The sequence below is a fragment of the Parasteatoda tepidariorum genome, chromosome 2 (assembly GCF_982258835.1).
Source record: "Parasteatoda tepidariorum strain Cologne lab strain chromosome 2, Ptep-v5.0, whole genome shotgun sequence".
NCBI lineage: Eukaryota > Metazoa > Arthropoda > Arachnida > Araneae > Theridiidae > Parasteatoda > Parasteatoda tepidariorum.
The window spans coordinates 1,996,116-2,017,041 of NC_141756.1; the positions used below are offsets into that span (position 1 = coordinate 1,996,116).

The following is a 20,926-nucleotide window of genomic DNA, read 5'->3' on the forward strand; positions in this document are numbered from 1 at the left end:
ACCTCAAATTTCATAAAACAAAAATATATATCTCATTAAAAGCAGAAGTGTATTGACTACTTTCTATTTCATTTTAAAATTACTGAATTCCATACAAAGCAAAGGTAAATACTGATTTATAAATTTCCTCTTCTTATATGAGAGACATTTTGAACAGCTAACATTATTGGAACTCCACAGCACTAATTAATCACAGAACTGCTAAAGGGGCAAAAAATAAGGTTACGTTGAACGTATGACAAACGTAAGGCAAAATCTTTCAATAAATTCTAAATAAATTATAGAGATAGATTTGATAGTCTGTAATACACCCAATCAAATTCTTAGTTTCTCCTTTTATACTGATAATAACAATAGAAAATTTTTTCAGAATTATTTCAAACTGAACATATTTTTTATCTAATGAAAGCATTTAATCATTGGAAATTTAACTTACATTTTATTTTTTCGGGTTCTTCTCCTCTTGTTAAAAGAACTAATCCACATAAAAGGTCTTTGAAACTTATGCCTTTACTAGTACCACCACAAGCTTGAAAAATATACTAAAAGAAAGAAAAAATTAAATAAAAGATATTGAATGACTGAGTTTAGTAGTTAGCTAAACCTTAAATCATAACTTATATTAGCATTATATAATGAGCTATAAAAATTAATTAATATTAATATTTTAAAGGCAAAATATAAACTTTCTAAGTATTTCTAAAATTTTATAATCACAGTTCGTAGAACTTTAAGAACCCTCCTATTATAGTAACAATTTTAACTACCACAGATAGAATACTATTTTAACATCTATTACTCTACAAAAGGATTCTCCAACTGCTCATTAAAACATTTTTATGTTGAACACAAATCAGAGTTCTTAACAGTTTGAACCATGAAATGCCAAAAAACCTATACAATGATTGCATTTGTGTATTGGTATAAATATTATTATTTAAATTTATAATATTACATTGCATGTTGTATTTAAGATAAAATATTAAAAACTAATTTTCTTAAACAATTTAACGTACATTGAAGTAAATATATTGAAAAAATAAATGTAATTTTCAGACTTTTTAGAATATTTATTATAATAAAATTTAATAAAATTTAAGTTTTTTTCTTTTTAGAATTTTTTGTCAATTAAGTTTTTTAAAAAAAACTTTATGTTTTGAGTTAAATTGTATGCAGCCGAAGGCTTTAAAATTTACAAAAAAAAATTTTTTTAACCATAATGACGAAAAAAAATATTTCAATAGAATGAAAACTAAAATAAGAATTGCACTACATTTTTTATTTCATTACATCTAATTAAAAATATCTTGAGAAGATGAGGGATCTAAAAAAACTGACAATAAAAGAAAAAAGGAATTTTTATTAAGTGAAACATATTTTATTTTATATTTGCACAATAGTATTCACATATCAGTTTATATCTATACATAAATTTAATTTTTTAAATCAAAACTTCCCATGCATTATGAATGCTTAACTACTATGTTAGTTTTTTGATGGCTTTAACTAGTTTTTGATGTCAGACTCTAAAAAACCCCTTCTGATATTTAGACATTCATCAAAACAAAGTTAAGTAAAATTGGTTATTTTAGAAAGAAAAAAAAAACTATTTTTACTCAACTTCGAGACTACACCAAATAGGAAACTTGATTTTGTTCTGAAATTAAATTGAAAGGGCAAATAATGTGCCTTTTGACAATTGGGAAAGTAAAGTGAAAGTAGAAAAAAAAAAAATTTATTTTCAATTTTCCCTCTATTTTCCAGGTAGAAAACTTTATCTTCTTCCAAAATTGTAATGAAAGAGCAATCAAAGTGATTTGCCCCTTCTAAAATTCCATTTCAATGTGCAAGTAAATAAAGTCAAGAAATATTTCATCTTTGAAGCTATTTTCCAAGTAGAAAACATATTTTTTTCTGAAATTAAAGTTAGGGGGCAAAAAAATGTGCTTCGTCTTTCAGAAATTTAAGACACTTGCAAAAATAAAGTCAAGTAAAATTAATAATTTTAGGAAAAAGAACTATTTTTTTTTCAACTTTAAAGCTATTTTCCAAATAAATTTTTTATTTTCCTCTCGAATTAAGATGAAGGGGTGAAAAATGTAATTAGCCCCTTCTGAAATTTAGACATTCAGGAAAATAAAGTCAAGAAAAATTGATAATTTCCGAATAAAAAAATGTTTTTTTTCAACTTTGGAGCTATTTTCCAAATAGAAAACTCATTTTTCACTTAAATTTAAGTGTGAGTGGGTGAAAAATGTGTTTTGTTTCTTCTGAAATTTACGCATTCGCGAAAATAAAATCAAGTAAAAATTAGTAATTTTAGACAATTTTTTAGAAAAGTTATTTTTCAAACAGAAAACTTTATTTGCCTCTAAAATAAAAGCTAACCCCTTCCTTCTCTCTCCCGTGAAAATGACGGGGTGAGGTTTCGCCCTCTATTTCTCGCCTCCATGATATTGAGGGCTGGAGTGTTCAGTAGTAACGCGCCAATAAGAATAAAACTAATTCATTTCTTATTTTATTTCTCATTTTACACACCAGATGGAAGTACCAGGATATTTTTAAGGTAATTGTAGATAGTTAGTTTACCTTAAACTAGATGACAGCACTAATCAAATACGTAATACAATTACAAAAGTAAAAAAAAATAGGCACTTTTATGACCGTTTTCTTGAAAATTAACTGATCGGTAAGGGGTAAAGTGGGGGGAAATCTGTTTCGCATCTTATGAAATTTAGACATTCACAGAATTATAATTTTCTGAAAAAGTTTTTTTTTCTTCTTTTTTTTTCAACTTCGAAGCTATTTTCCAAATAGAAAACTTTATTTTCCTCTTAAAATAAGAGGGGACAAAAGAACGTGCTTTGCATCTTCTGAAATTCAGGCATTCACAATAATAAAAGCAAATAAAATTGATTATTTAAAAAAAAAATTTCAGTTATGAAGTTATTTCTCTCTATAATTAAAGTGAGTGGCAAAAAATTTGCTTCACATCTTCTGAAATTTAAGCAATCATGATATAAAATCAAGTAAAATTGGTAATTTCAGGGAGAAAAAAATATTTTTTTCCTACTTCAATGCTATTTTTTCCAAATAGTAAACTTTATTTTTCTCATCAATAAAAGTGAAGGGCGAAAAATTCTGCTTCAAAATTTCTGAAATTTACACATTCACGAAAGCAATGTCAAGTAAAATTGGCAATTTTAGGGGAAAAAAAAACTTTTTCTCAACTTTAAACCTATTCTGCAAACAGAAATTTTTTATTTTCTTCTTAAATTAAAGTGAAGGGACAAAGAATGTACTTAACCCCTTCTGATATTCAGACATTCGTGAAAATAAAGTCAAGTAAAATTAGTATTCAACTCTTTTCTCCAAATAGAAAACTTTATTTTCCTCTAAAATTTAATTGATGAGGAAGATATTGTGCATCACCCCTTCTAAAACTTTGGCGTTCTTTACAAGAAAGTAAAATAAAATTGGTAATTTCAAAAAAAGAAATTACTTTTTTTTCAACTTTGTAGCTAGAAATTTCCACCCTCCATCAAATAATATATGAATTTTTTGCAACTAAACTCTTTAAATATAAACTTAAGATACTAAAGAGTACATTTCTTTTCCTTTTGCACCTCAGCTCTAAAGACTTATTTAATTACAGAACTGAAAAGACCACCTAGTAATGACAGATTTGACACTTTCAACTGTATGTTTGAGTAACAACTTTCTCTTAAAAATTAATTCACAGTGTCTTTAATTCACAGTGAAATTGTATAAGAAACTAAAACAAAATTTTAGGTTTACCAATTATAACAATAATGAAAAAAAAACAAACACACTTACTTCAGCAAGTTTTAAAGGTACAAACTCTCCTAGCACATCTTTAATGAAGCCAGGTTTTGTTATAACACAATTTAAATTAGCTGATCGCTTGAAAGCATCTTTCAATCTACGTAATTCAGCATCAGTTACTGAAATGAAAAATAATTTATTTAATTACAAACTAAAAGAAATAAAATGTCATTCAATAAAATATAAATAAATGTCAAATAAAGTGCTAAAAATGAACTAAACAAGAAGAAAAATTTTTTTTCTCTATAATATGTTTTAATTTGGTTTAATTTTGAAAATTTATTTTAAAAATCTTTGAAAAACAAACATTTTTTTAAAAATTTTCAAATTTTTTTTCCATACCCTTAATATGGATAATAAAGGTGGAAAATTTTTTACTGATTTTACACTGTGTCATATTTATAAAATAATAAAGAAAAATCATACATTCATTCCTTTATACTTCATGTATTAAAAAAAGTAAAAATTATTCGATTATTTATTAAATTTAAAAATTTATTAATCTTTAAGCAATGCTTTTGAGCAATTGCAAAACTTTTTAGAAATAAAACACAAAATATTTAATATTAGACATTAGAAGTTAAATAGTCGTAAAAAAATTAAACTATAATGTGCTTTGACGAGATTTATGATAATTTTGTATTTTTGACTTATTTCGATGAAACATAATCATAATTGAATAAGTAATTAAAGCAAATTAAACTATGGTAAACAAAAGACTTTTGAATGAATTGAATGTGCATTCCCTACCATGTTATTTCTTTCAGGGCTCGAAAAACCGCCCGACCTTGGTGGTCAAAAGTTCCCCGCGGGACGAATTTTTTGAATCCGACGTCCGCGCGGACGGGCATTTTCCCGTTAATGTTCGTGATACATTTTCTATATGATGATACATTTTCAGTATTTGCATTACTGTATAATGTAATCCTAGTAACTACTAATTCATTGTGCAATTTATATAAATGTTTGTAATAAATAAGAGAAAATTATATTTTTATTTATTTAGAAGCTATGGGTTAGTTTCAAAGGAGGACGGGTACATTGTTGGACAAGCCGTCCTCAGGGAAGGGTAAAATTTCTGAGTTTTTTCGAGCCCTGATTTCTTTAGTCATATATTTCCCATTTTCCTGAATTTGGCTATGCAGGTTATGGAAAGTTCTAGTTTGTGTGCTTTTAAGAGGATGCATTCATAATTTCTAAGTATAGTAACAACTTAAGAGTAGAAACTATAAAATATTTTAACATTAATAAATTTCATAAATTTTCAGCCAGAATTATTAATCCTATTAACTTTTCATTATAAATTGTTAACGCTGTATTATAAAGCATGTTATTAAATAAATAAAAAAAAGCAATACAACGAGTGACAGATTATCAAATAAAATTTATAGTGAAAAATAATTCACTTAGCAGCTGTTTCATATATAAGTACGTTAACACACTAAATATGTTTCCTTTAATGATTTCAAAATGTGTTGAACTCATTACTAAAGTCAAGGTTGAAATTCGATAAAAATTTTATTTTAACATCTCTCATAAAGATGTATGATTTTTGAAATTTTATCAGGGATGATAACATGGTTTTGTCTTTTTTTAAATCTCCATTTATGAAAAGAAATACAAAAAATTTCAGATATCAAAAATAATAATGCTTACTATTTTAATATTTTGGTAGAGGTATATAGATGTAAGTCGGGTAAACATCCAGTGAGTAGGGTATTTATAAATAGGTATTTACCCCAGTCTTTGGTAAATACCCAAAATCAGGGTTTTTATAATTTGTCCTATTTAAAACATGTAACCATCATTTGTCTTGCTTATAGTTTTGAACACAATATAACATCTTTACTTTTTAAAAATGAAGATTAAAACTCTATATCAATTCCAGAAAAAATATTTCAAACTATGAATACCCAGTAGAGGAACTACATCATTGCATTAAAAAATGTGAAAAGATTTGCATTGTGCAATATCACAATGTAGACTTAATGTTAGGTAAGTGAAAATTTAGATTTAAAAAAAAGAAAAAAATTTCTGAGTTAATAGTATAAACTGGATGAAATAGAATAAGCATAGGTAATGAGTTAAAAATTTCGTAAGTTTGTTCCTTTCTATCAATTTTATAAATTTAAATAATATAACTAAAACTAGAAATTTCATATCAAATTTTAAAAAAAATAATAATAAATATACAACTATTTTATTTAAAATTAATAAGTTTCTTTTTTAATGTTTAAAATCATTTGGTATTTTGTTTAAATAGTTTTTCCTGCATCGTATTAGAAACAATAAAAATGATTTTTTTTTTTAAAAATCTTTCATATTTTAGTAAAATTTTTAAAATTTCAGTTTCAACAATAAAAAAAATAACAAATAAATAAATAAAAAAAAAATACTGAACTATGCAATTTAACTTTCATATCAATGAACTATTTTGCAAACTATGAGCAAAATAATTTTTAACCTTTAGAATGCAAAACAATTGAACATGAGGTAATATAGTATTATTTGTTAGCTATAATAATAGTTGTAAGACTAATTAAAAACAAAGTATGATAAAAGACAAACATCTTTATTGAGGGCGAACTGAACTTCGACTCACAAACTGTGATCTCAATCTATAAGATGGTAAGAGAGTCAAAAGTTCAGTCTATCAGGTGGACAAACAATTTGGCTGGAACGGGTATTCACGAGATAAAAATGAGAAGCAGGCAAATATGGATATTCATTTCGAAGGCTGTCATTTGTGAGCTGGCTGTCTCACAGAAAGGGATGGCAAAGTGGTTGGATTTAACACCACTTCACAATCCACAAGAATATTAGCTTCGGTGGTAAGTAACACTTCAATCCTATAGTGGTATATCCCTCCTTCAAGAGTGGATATAATACTGGATGCTTCTGTAGTTGAAACAACTGTGGCAGGAACCCACTTTCAATTATCTATTTTGAACTTTACCACACCACCCTCCACAAAACAAGGTGAACAGTTTTTTAATGAAGTTGTAAAATTTTGTCACTGTTTCTCCTTAGCCTGCTGAAAGGAAACTGTTGTAGTCAATCGTTGTAAACGTTTAGCTGGATGTAATAGAACAAGTGTACGAGAAGGTTGACCAAAAAGTCGTTCACCAGGAGAAGGCAAACCTTGTCTTGGGAGTATTTCTAGTAAGTTCAGAAGTGCTAATCTATAGTCACTTCTTTCTATCTTGCATCTTTTTAAAATTATTGCAGTTTGGACGTTATCTTTCTGCTAGCCTGTTAGATTTCAGATATCTAGGGCTTGAAGTTAGTAACTTAATTCTCCAATCACGTGCAAATTTTCGAAAAAGGTGGGATCTATACTGTGATCCATTATCAGTGTCCAAAACATTGGGGATTCCATTAGTAGTGAATGAAGTCTTTAAATAATTAATGACATTTTCAGAATTCGAATGATTTAACTACTTAAAATCGAACAAACCAGAATAACTGTCAATTATTAGGCAGAATGTTATGCCCTCAATTTCAAATAAATCTGTGGCTACTCTTTGCCAAGGAGATTGAGGAACTGGTTTTCTCAGCAACAGTTCTGTTTTGGGAGCAGATGATGTTTGTTGGCAAACAGCACACTGCAGTACACATTCTTCAATGTCTTTGGACATTTCATGCCAAAAAATGATTTCACGTGCACAATGTAAAAAAAGGTTGATTCCAAAATATCCCAGAAAAATATACTTCAAATACTTACTGTGTAAAGTCTCAGGTATGATAAGACGTTCAGCTTTAAAAAGTAGATTTTCATATGAAGACAATTCTTCTCAATAATTCAAATATTTACTATATAATCACGGGAACTTCAATCACTGTTTCAGGTCAGCCATTCATAATTGCAGATTTTAATTGTTGCAATTCATTATCTTTATGAACAACACTCACTAGCTCGGTTGAAGTCGGGGACAGCGGTAAGCATAGGACGACTACAAAAGTCTCAACATCTTCATATTCAGATGATTCTAAGACATGAATTACACAGTTACGACTAAGAGCATCAGGCATTGGTATCCGTGAGCCATGTTTATAAATTATTTGTGGAGAATACCCGAGCACATCAAATAATATACGCTGTAAACGAGCTGGAGCCAAATGTAATGGGTTGTTAGCGATTGCTTTGAATGGTGTATGATTCGTCTCAATAATTACTGGTTTAATGTAAATATAGTCATGAAATTCCTTACATCTGTGTAACATAGCATGTGTCAGAAGTTCTTTCAGTTACACAGAGCTGCCAAAACACTCTCTTCACTCTGAGCACTGTGAAAAATCTGGCATTTCCTGCATGTGCAGCAATGTCTTCTACTGTTTTAAGTGGAAAGAGACGACTCTTAATTACTTTGTTTAAATCAGATGGATCCACACGAATACGCACTTTGTCATCCTTTTTTTACTATCACTAATGGACTATTAATTTGTGTAGGATGCGTAACTGGTCTTAAATACTAAATTTAACCATAGAATCTATTTCCCTTTTTACTATGTCTCATAACTATGGTATTTTATGGAGTGAGTGTTTTAGTAAAGTTTGCATCTTCCCGAAACTCAATTGTCACATTAGAATTTTTTTATGCAGTTAATACCATCGAATATTTTGTTTGGACATTTTATTTTACATTAATTCTTCTAATTCAATATTTCTTTTAATTAAACCAAGTTCTTCATGCCAGTATACAACAAAATCACCATGAACCACAATTAATTTAAGGTTTGCATATTGTTTATTTACTGTGTACAAATTACTTGTACTTCTCCCAATATTAGTAAATAGCTACCACTAAATTAATTATATTTTCTAACACTTGATCTTTTAAGTGGAAGACCTGGTTTATTTACTACGGACTTCGTACACAAACCAGTAATTCTATTGTTATCATTATCAACATTATTCAATAATTCATCTATATATAATGTATCACAAGCTAAATCCTCAACACTATCAATATCTTAAATATTATCTTCTTTCAATAATTTGCGAACTTTTCTTTTATGCGCATGAGTATATCATACTTGAAATTTACACTGTTGTGCATAATGTCCTTTCTTAGCATACGCCAGATAGGTAATATTAAATGCTGGACAATATCCAAACTCATTCGTCAAATTACAACATCAACATAAGTTCCTTAATTCTTCCTACTCATGGTTTAGTACTATCAAATTTTATGACCTGTTTCAATTTTGAGCATTTACTTCTTTTCTAAACTAATGCATATCTTTCAAGTGATTAGTAGCTTGTTCACTAGCCATACAAACTTCAATAGCTTTATTTAATGTTAGTTCACTCTCGATAAACAATATTTCCCTAATCTTATCTGAAAAAATTCCTCTTACAACTTGCAAAGTTCGAAAATTAAAAGTTCCGTGTTTACCTTATAGACATAAATATCGCTACATGAATTTCTGGCTCTTTGCCAGACAACCTAATGGCCGTAGCATAAAACTCAAAACGCTGTTTCCACACCTTCCACTTGACTGAGATTCTATCTTTGGTAATATCTAGTTCCTGTAGCAAATGTGCAAAACTTGAAGCACGAAACTTGAAGTTGCCCGGCATGGTTCCATCAAAACTTCTGACACCATGTAGTTTTATTTGTTAGCTATAATAATACTTGTAAGATTAATTAAAAATAAAGTTTGCTAAAAAACAAACATCTTTATTGACGGAGCTAGGCGATATGAGCTACTAGGTGTTGCCAAAACACAATAAGGAATAATGATGTTCCGGATGTCACATGATAGGCAGTTATTATTTAAAAATTATCAAATATGACCGAGTTAAATTTATTAAGATCTTACATTCTATTTTCAATTCTATGCAAAATATTGATTTTGAAATATTGTTCCAAGTTTTTAATTAAATTTGCAACATTTTATTTTTATTAAATATTTCTTTAAATTAAAATGTCTTGCGGCTTTCAATAAAAATACATCTTGTAATGGACAATATGAAAAATTTCATCAGTTTTTAAAGATAAGTTTTTCTCTAATGTTTATTTATACAAATAAGTAAAGAAGATAAACTTCCGGAATTTCTAATCTATCAAGTATTATTTTAAAGTTATATCAGTTAGGAATAAAGGATATTTGCAAATAAATTTTGGTTCAGATAAATTATTATATATTTTTGTGTTTTTGCTATCTATCTCACTTGCTATATCCTAATCAGACTTAAAATCATAGTATTTAATTCATTAAAAACATCTTTTTACAAAAAAAAAATTTATAAATAATTTTTTCATTTACGAAAGTGTAATTAAATTCCAGCTCTCTAAAACAATAGGTTAATATATATCTGACTTATATTTCATGTAATAAATAAAATATGAAAATCTTTATTTTGAGTTATTTAATAAGTTAAATCATTTAATTTTAAATACAGAAAAAAATAGTTGTTCCCCTTCCCCCAGAACAGTTTTTTTAAAAGGGCAGAAGCATAAAAACCTATCTAACATGCAAAAATATTGAAACATGCAGGCTAGCATTAGCCTATATTTTTTCCCTTTTGAAAATCCTATTAACATTAAACTCTTATATTTTTAATCAATTACTAATAACAATATAAAAACTCAAAAATTTACAGCCAATTTAAAAAAATTAAACTTTATTGTTTAGATATCATTACATCACAACTAAATAAGGATCCTAAAAGGATTACATATTATTCACATGTGCAGCTAAGGTTTTATATGATAAATTTTCAAAAACAAATTACTTAATATCTGGAGAAAAAAATTGTATTTTGAAGACGTATTTTTGACAAAACTTTCCTAGTTTTGTAACAACAAATACCATAAATTGAAATGTCAACTTCAGGATGATTAAATTAAAGCCACTCTAAAAAAAAAAAAAACTAACATACAATGATTCCAGTAATTTACATGTTCAATTAAAGGAATTTTTCTTCTTAGTAAATGACTAATTAACTATTGAGAATATAAGCAAAACTTATTAGTACTTTAAATATATATAATTTTGTAAAATCCAAGAGAAAGAGATGCTCATTGAATTTTCAAAAAAATTCAAAAATACCAAGATACTAGTGAATTTTGGGTATTTACCCAGGGTTCTACTCCAAAATAATTAAAACCTGAGTATTTTACATTTACAGGTATCAAACTTGTTAGCTTTTTAAAACTGATATAGAATGCATTTATTTTTTAAGCACAAAAGCGATAAGCCCAAATTATCTATTATGAAATACTTTATAACATATACAACTTATACTTTATAACGTAACAACTCTGAATGACCGAAATTGGCGATCGTTGACTTGATGCCACGGGCTGTTATCAGAAAATGTTGACAATCACATAGTAACATTGGTAAATGTCCAAAATATATACTAGGTCTAGTTTGCCACTGCCCGGTACACATTTGCTCAATATGCCCTACATCAATGTTTTTTTAAAGGCTCATTGCCATTGCCCGGTATACCCTACACTACACTGATGTTTTTTTAAAGTTCCCCAATATCCATTTAACCGGTACTCCAAACACTGATGTTTCTCCTACTCTATCATCATCAGATATTAAAATATTGATAACAGAAAGTGAGAGAATGATTCATTGACTCTGCTGATCTGTTCTTAAATTCAAATACTCCAGTATACATTTGCAACACACACCCAATACAGAATTTTTTTTTTTAATATTAAGAACTACTGTGTTTAGTTACTTTAATTTATGTATCTATAATGCTTAGATAAGTAGGGTATTTTCAGATCAGCAACACTGAAACAATTATGTTTTTGGAGACATTTTGCTTTTAATTTAATTGCAGAAAGAGCTGATTACTATGGAAATTGTTTGAATTAAGAAGATCAATGTTCAGTGTTTTCATTACAGCGCGAGAATCTCGCATATTTTTTTCTTTTCTCGCATTAAAAAATAATTACAGAGAGAAATTCGCACATTCTATAAATCAATTTCAAAATTCGCGAATTTCTCGCCTTTTGGAAAAAGCTTCAAATTACGCCATTTAGAATAAAATCCGTTTCACTTTTCTTCTTGGATCTTTCATTATTTTCAACATCTGCCCCGTTATCTAGCTCCCCTATTTACCAGTATTGTTCAGAACCTTTTCGAACAACAGAACACAACCAAGGAACGCCTTTCAGAACACATTTCTCTGCAACCACGTGTTTACTGTAGGTAAGGTTTCTTCATGTAAAAGGTTCAAATTTTTTATGCACTAATGTAAGATGGACAAATACCTTGTAAGGGCAAAATCTTCTATGATGATGCACCAAAAATATTCAATGCTTTAAAAAAATTTTAAAAATGTATTATCATTAAAGAAATGATTTATTTCTTTCATGAGTTTTTTTAGTTTTTAGAAATCTCATTTAACTTCTTGGATTCTCACCCTGTTTTTGAGAAAGGGTGAGAAATTCTCACCCATTTTTTTTGTATGATGAAAACACTGATGTTGTATAAAAAAAATGGCTGTGATCTTGATTTTGTAGTTAGAACATTTGATTACATTATTGCGCTTAATAGATTTGATGAATGAAACACTGATGGATTCGATAAAAGAATGTCATGAGCCTAAAAAAGATTTCAAAAACGAATTTGATGTGAGTTATTACATATGATTAATTTTCCTGTTTTGTTATTTTAAGTAAATTACTTTTTAATTATAAATCTACATTTTTCCATGATTATTGTTTTTAAGTTTAAGCCTTAATAATGGTTTACTTTTTTTAAAATCTGGTTTCCTACTTGTCGTTTTTCTAATATTATATTTCATATTTCTTTATATCAATTTTCTTAGAATGTATATTAAAATTTAATGAATCTATTAAAGAAATAATAGATTTATATATACTATTTGTACATAACTAAAATAAGCGATACTTTCAACCTAATGGTTCATAAAATGGAAAATCATTTTGAAGAAGTTTTGTAGCAAAAAATATTCCGATTCATTTTTTTGTTAAGATATGAATATAAATTATTTTTAAAAGAAATTAACAAATATTCAAGAATTATTTAAATATCAAACATGAACATTCCTTTTTAGAGAAGATATTTTATTAGACTAAAATAGCCAAATAGGAATCGGTTTCTAAAAAAGCGAGGATTTTATGTTTCCCTAAACAGAAACTACACTGCTATTGACAATTAAAATGTTCGATTTAAATCCTATTAGACTTATACTGTTGCATAGCTGTTAGAAATTATGTTGCCGAAGTCTATTAAATATATTCAGCATTTTAAGAGTTTCAAAATAAATTTTATTTTATGTCTATATACGACTCTGCAAGTTTGTACAAACGCATTCTGTCGAATTTGTTGAGCAACATATCAATATTTATCATTTATTAGCTGTATATTTTTGTAGTGACTTTTTGGTATATTTTACTTTATAAACACAATGAACTTGTCATTTCAATCTTTAAAAATAAGTGATCCATGACGTTAAGCCTAGTAGGCCACTGGGTTATGGGGCGATAAAAGATATTTAATTTAAACCACCCAAATCGCAAATGTGACCCACCTCTTTTGACTGCTTCTTCATATGATATACAACAAGGTTTAGAGTCCTTCGCTCCCATTTTAAATAACGAAAATTCGTCATTTAAATGAGATTAAAATTTATCATTTAGAACATTCGTAATAAATTTCGTCTGCACGGTCTGCACTCTGCTTTCCAAAACACCAATCACGAAATAAACAACAGTCAAAGACATGCCAGTTTCAGTAATCACATGACTTACTTTAATAAAAACTGGATTGAGGCCTTACGTATAACAATAGAAAAATTCTATAGATTTAACGTGACATCTTATGGGTATTTAAGAAAGCTATATAAAAGGTACTTACTGTTAACAAATAACTATTCTATGGGTCCCATCAGTGGAAAAAATTCAGGGATTCAGAGAGTTAGGACTTTCTTTTTGGAAAGTAATAATTCGAAATCAATATTAATATGTAATTTATTAAATATTTTGGATGTTTTATTTAAAATTTAAGTAACGTGACAGTGAGAAAAGAAATAGCATTTTTTTTTTAAAAAAAGAAGAAAATCCAATAATAAGGTTTCAAATAAATTAGAAAGAGGAAGTACAGAAGTTTCTCTCTTGATTTTCAAATAGATCAAGAACTTATAAATTAGGAAACTATATGGAACTGAAAACTACATTGAACATAGTAGTTCTATAAGAAAGCGTCATGGAAATTGTAAAAAATATTTGTGACAATTAAATACGGAAAATATTAAGAAAAAGGAAAATATCGTAGTACATTCCTATGCAACTGAAATAAGAAGGACCGAGACATGGAACCGATCTCCTCCTCAGATGGCGTATTCGAGCGTTGCGATTGAGCATTAAAAATTGCATCAATATTTTTTATTGAACTTTTCAATTCAAACTTGAATTGTGGTGCGCAGGAGCAATAACATAACAAGCATTTAAATTTAGTTTTATGAAAAATAAAAACAAAGTGTTGTTAAGACAACTCAATAATAATTACTATCTAGACGTTCCAGACATTGGGATGTAAAAGTATTAATGGATTTATATATTTTATATTAACTTGTAAATAACTGTGTATATTAAATGTTGTGATGTCTCCAATTTACTTCGTTTTTATTTAGCCAAAATCGCACATGGTAGGAAGATAGAAAACCCTCCCTTACAGAATAACCAAATTCAAGATAAAGAATTATATGTTTCGTTGATAACCATTCTCTACGTCTAAAGCAGTTTGCAGCGGATCGTCTCGCCACTACGACGATAACGAACTATCCTGAAATGCCGGTTTAGCACGAGCGATTAATTCTCACTTGGGCCGGATCACGCTATTGGTCGAAAATGACATCACTGTTTGGGGAAGAGACATGCTGTGTATTGCATAGTATTTTGGCGACAGATTTTATATTTAGTTTTCAAATGCGCTCTATTTACACCGGTATTAATGTTGAGTAATAAAGACAATATTCACATTTTGCACAGTTTTGTGGTAATTTTTTATTAGAATCTAAGTGAAATTAAACTATACTGCTTTTACGTCATTAGCAACTGGGGCTGTTCTAGAAATGCAGGGGGGGGGGGCTAGCCCAGAATTTTGGTCATTACTTTAAACAAAATTTACGTGTTGCTTGATTATGAAGTTTTTAAAATTATTCATAACACAACTAAATTGCAATGTATAAGTAAATTTGAGCTTATGTTTATTTCAATTTTTGTTACTTCATAACTGCAAAAGATAATTCTTAAGGAAAAACAAACAAAACAAAAAAACGTATTCGTAATATTACTATACCATCTTATACAAAACATTTATTATTTTTAGCTTTGATGAATTTAAATAAATTAAAACATAAATATTGTCTGAAATGCTGAAGTGGACATTTACCTATCTCCCCACCCTAACGACGACATAATATTACGTAAACATTTACAAGGAATAAATAAATTCCGAGCGAGGAAGTGTGCATACGAAATTTGTCGCCAAACTAATACAAACACCAGCCAACAGCCACCATCTCCCTTCCCCCAAACAGTGATGTCATTTTCGACCAATAGCGTGATCCGGCCCAAGTGAGAATTAATCGCTCGTGGTTTACCGTGAACATTCAAAGTTGGCAACCCTGCCGCAGAGACAGTTTTCCTCCCTTCGTTTTCTCCCATTCGGGTTACAGCTTCGACCAGTGTATCGACATCTTCTTCACGTTTGTGCTAAGGCGCGCGTTTATTTATTCAGAATGTAAAACTTACTCATTTCTTATTTCATTAAATATGTTTAACTTTTTATCTATGACTGGCATACATTAATTTCCCTTTAGATGTTTATTTAACTATTTTATCTTTACCCAGGTAGCAAAAAGATATGATCTAATATCAGAAAGATGCAATAAAATACTGCCGTGCTAGAAAACGCAATACTCTTGAATCCTATCTTCTAATAGTAACATTCGAACTTTCAAAATAATCATCTATTTCATTACTTTTGGTACACTGCCCCATTTTTGCGAAAGGTTATCCCATATTATTAATAAAAAAACAATTATTTATGAAAGAAAACAATAAATGAAATATTAATAAAAATATCAGTTTTAGACAATGTAATTTTATGCGAAAAAGCACAAGATAATATTAGCAGGGCAGAAGTTAGCTCAGTTCAGTGTTGCCAGATTGGGCTACAAGTCGGATTGGGCTACTTTTAAAAGTCCCCGCTACTGAAAATTGAATTTTCGCTACTTGCTACTTTTTGGGCTACTTATTATTTTTCGAACGCTACAAATCTTAAATATGCGCTACTTTTTTTCCTTACTGAAATATATATATACTAGGAGGCTTCGCCCCCTGCTCTCTGGCGCTCGCTAACCCCCGGAACTGCTTTCGCAGTTCATTTCGGATAGCTTCGCCATCCAATGCTCGCTTTGCTCGCTCATTGGATACGTTCTTAACGTCTAGATTTTGCATACTTTTTTGAATACTGAAGTTCCGAAAACTTTCACTGTAGAAAATTCTAAACCTGTACATTTCAATATTAATTTGAAAATGCAAGCAGTTCACATATTTTTCTTAATCACACTATTCTAAATTTCAGTTGTTGAGAAAAATAACTGTTGTAAGTTTTATTTTAAAGTCTTTCCCGCCAGAGGGCTAAAGCCAAGTGTTGTAAAACAATGTGAAATAGTAGTCTGCCACTGAACGTCGGATGTAAAGCATCGGCTTTGATGAAGATAATTTTGTATTTTTAATTCTCTGAAGGGCGCCACCCTAATAATATGGAATTTGTAAAATAAATGTAGATATTTTTGATTGTTGATGAAGCCCATCACTTTGTGTCTTCATCAGTGTTCAGAAGCAGAACAACTATAAGTTTTTTATTTAATCACAAAAATATAAAATGCATAAAAAACAAAGAAAAGAGTAAGAAAATGAGTATAGTCATAGAAAAAGTTAAAATTATTGTATAGTATTTGTCAGTTAAAATAAAACTTTTTGTTTAAGTCATTTCTAACAATTCAAATTTCTCCGAGGCAATTCTAAAGTATAAATTAAGGTAGTATTGTTAAGTTGAAACACAATATTTTTAGTTTTGATGTCAACAATACAATTCAATTTTTCACAAAAACGATTGCTTCCATTGTTAAATTCAATGACAACAATTCAAATTTTTCTGAGGCAACTCTTAACCTCTAAATACTACTTTTTTATGTACACATTTCTAAACATCAGTATTCAACCACAAAACAACTTAAAGTCCTCAAATTTAGCATGAAGTTGTGAAATGTAATGAAAGAGGGTCATAGCAATAATAAAAGTAGAAATAAAGTTAGTACTGTAAAATTAAAACAATATTTTTAATCAATGAGCCAAGTTCTTCAAGAAGCAGTTGTAGAAGTAGGTTGTTTATTTAAAACTTTTTATAGAATTTCTTTAAAAACACAATTGTTAATTTGGGCTTTTGGCGATACAACACTTATAGAATTGAAGGATTTGTTACGGCAAGCGCTCAGGTATCATAATTTTGATCAAGTTGCGCTTCTATGTCATTTTGATTTATGTTGCTAAGTTAACTTTCAAAAAATTCTATGGCTGGCAACAGCATTTTTATTTTTTAAGTTGTTTTTTTTTATTTCTTTTAGAATTCGTTATTTTTTTAGCGAAATGTTTTTTTAACCTAACAGAATTCTTTGCCGACTGATATATGAAGAAAATAAAGTAAATATTTAAGTGTTGTGAAAAGAATCTTATTTAGCTGCACAAAGTACTTCAGCCAAAATTTGGAAGCCACGTAAGAGAATTATATATATTAGATCAGAAACACATCATTAAAAGGCAGAATGCTTTGGTGTTTTCAAAACGTAAACAAAACAAAGCAAACGTTGCCACCGGCAGAAAAGAAATACAGCCAAAATTTGGGAGCCACGTAAGAGAATTATATATAATAGATTTTTTAATTTTTTCCCTTCCCACTATAAAATGATTCTGAAAGTTTTCGCTTCCTTACCATTTTTAAAAAGGACATTTTTGTTGTTGTTGAAAATGTTCTCGCTTCAGTTTTGGATTCTTGATATGTTTTACGGATGGAGTCTATAATCTTTCCATGTTTATGTTTCAAATCGTAGACTCGGGAAATCGCAAAGATATATATGGGAAAATGCACGGAGAGTATGATGGGGAAAATGTTTTTTAACTCCAACTATTATTAATCGTTTATCTTCTGGAGAAAAAAAATCACGTTACTCGCTTTGAAACTCAGAAAAATTAAATCCATAGTCATTAAACCTGCTGAATGAAAATAGTTGTTGTGAATGACAATGAGTTTCCAAAAAATATCGTACTGTTAAATGCTTTTTAGTGAATTCATTTCACTTTTGTAAATCACCATCTATTCACAGTTGCACGAAAAATAGGAAAATTTTTATATCTCTCTAGAGCTTAGATTTGCCCGTTGTAAATGATGAAATTATTTTTTTAAAGGAAGCTATAATACGTATTGCTATGGTTACAGTTATTATTTTTCACCTCATTTCGCCAATTATGCAGCTCAAAGACCGCACCAACATTAAAATATCGAAGACAGTTCCGACTGATTTTTACACATAAAAAAGCTTGAAAAAAACGAGCTATCCAATGTTATTATAATTTTAGTGTTTTCTGGCAAACGGCGCTGTTTTACAGAAATATAGCCAAATAAATTAGAGCACTCAAAACATGGCAAACTTTACACTTATTTATGCTGTGATAGTAATTTTGTTAATATATATATATATATATATATATATATATATATATATATATATATATATATATATATATATATATATATATATATATATATATATATATATATGATTTATTTTTGGGCTACAAAATGTTCGAATCCGCTACTTTTGGAGCTCCCATTCGCTACTTTTTAATCTTAAGTTCTATACTCAATACTCAGTCGCCGCCATTATCATAGAGGGTCAGCGAGAATGAAATTTTTTACTTGAAGGGTATTTATGATTCATTAATTTTTAGTAAACTTTATAAATTTCAATGATAGATACATAAAACCTTAAAGTAGTATCGTAGGTAGTGTTTTTCCTGTAGAAACATTCAGTGTACAATCTTAACAGCTTAATCGAAACATTCATGAATTCGTTTCATGATCTAATAAATTTATCAGTGAATATTATGATAATAGGCTTGTAAAAACAATGTTTACTTGGTAATTCGCATCTGACAGAATTTCACTATAACAATGATAAAGATAAAAATTAATTTTTAGTAAACAAGTTTGCCATGTTAAAATAATTATTAATTAATCGGCTACTTTTCAGTTAAAACCATTACATTGTTGAATGCTTGACATTTTATTCATGAGGCGAACACTATTGTTGCATTATTTTAAATTCCCTGTTTAAAATAAAGTAAAATAAGTTTAACATCTTTATTTTCATTTCTTAAATATCGACATATTTGCATGTTTTTGATACATCATTATTTATATTAATTTGTAAATCATAGCTAATGGAAATGATTAAAAAATAAGCAACAATGTGATCTATTCGAAATGTGTTTACATTAAATGAAGAGCAGTGCTGATAAGGAGTTACAATTTTTATTCAGGAAGTTCTTAAAAAAATGTGAACATTTCCTATTTGCTCTATGAGCTTGTACAATGTACAAAAATATTTATCAAAAAAATATAAAAAGGAAATCACAATCTTAAATTAAAATTATGGTTTGCTAATTGAACCGTTGTTTTAATTCCTATATCCGACTGATGTGTATGTTTTTTAAGCATCATTATTTATATTGATTTGTAAAGGATTAAAAAATAAACAATAATATGATCTATTAAAAATAGTGAATGTAGAGCTTTGATGAAATTTTATTTTTTAAATAAATTCCTATTAGAAATAATCTAATGCTGTAAAAGTTTAATTAAATAGTAAAAAAATATTTGATAACATTTTGTTATTCACACTGACTTTTACAGAACGTTATGTAAAAATATTTGGAGGCAGGGGCGAACTGTATTTAATATATGTTGTTGTTTATTTACGTCGTACTGGAGCTGCACAATGGGCTATTGGCGACGGCCTGGGAAACATCCCTGAGGATGATCCGAAGACATGCCATCACAATTTTGATCCTCTGCAGAGGGGATGGCACCCCCGCTTCGGTAGCCCGACGACCCTATTTAATATATATATTACAACTTAGAAATATGTGAATTGTTAAAGAATTCTCTTTCTAAATGATTTTTTTCAATCCTGAATTGATGATTTTGAATTCTCATAGTATCTTTTTACATTGGCATTCTCTTACATTAATCGATTTTTAAAATAAGCAATGGAAAAAAGTAAGCAATTGTTTATTTCACACTTTTTTTTTGTTGACTTGCCACATAGCGAGTATTTATTTTCAGGTCTAATGAAAGGGGTTAAAGAGTTTTGCAGTTTGAATTTTTATTTTATTTTTAAAGTAAAAACATATGATAGTTTGCTTGAGAGTGTTTAGGAGTTACCTTCCCACTATGTTACTTTTTGCTTCTCGCGTGGCTCTACCGAGACTTTTTGATGCAAGTATTGATACCGCAATTTGCTCATTGAATTTCATTGTAAAAAATATTACAATTTTTTAAAAACATTTTCATATTAAATAATTTGAGTTCAAAATTAATATTCATTATTTAATAATTTTAAATTTGCTTTTTCCATTGTAAAGTTAATTTTCTTTTACAATTTCAGATATAGCTCTTCATCTTCAAGAAATTTTAATATATATTAAAATTTCATGTTTAAAATATTGTACAACAATAAATAACATTTTTATTTAAATATAGACTGATTTTTATTTGAATATAGGCTAATCTGTATGTTTTTGATGCATCATTATTTATATTAATTTGTAAATGATTAAAAAATAAACAATAATATGGTCTATTCAATATGGTGATTATGGTGAATGTAGAGCTTTGATTAAATTATATTTTTTAAATAAATTCCTATTAGAAATAATCTAATGCTGTAAAAATTTAGTTAAACTATAAGAAAAAAATATTTGACAAATGTTGGGTATGCATACTGACTTTTAAA

At 28.4% G+C, this 20,926-nt stretch overlaps 1 protein-coding gene across 2 annotated transcripts in view; it reads right to left on the reverse strand.

The window, feature by feature from the left end:
* The window catches only part of Usp32 (Ubiquitin specific protease 32), a 115,965-nt gene extending 102,367 nt beyond the window's left edge, over positions 1 to 13,598 (reverse strand). For both annotated transcript variants that reach the window (XM_043050113.3, XM_043050112.3), the window contains exons 1-3: positions 13,376 to 13,598; positions 3,838 to 3,965; positions 437 to 542 (exon numbers count right to left, since the gene is read on the reverse strand). In XM_043050113.3, the coding sequence (XP_042906047.2) occupies positions 437 to 542; positions 3,838 to 3,965; positions 13,376 to 13,433 (292 nt within the window). In that variant the 5' untranslated portion in view covers positions 13,434 to 13,598. The remainder of the gene's footprint in view (positions 1 to 436; positions 543 to 3,837; positions 3,966 to 13,375) is intronic.
* Between the last annotated feature and the right edge of the window lie 7,328 nt (positions 13,599 to 20,926).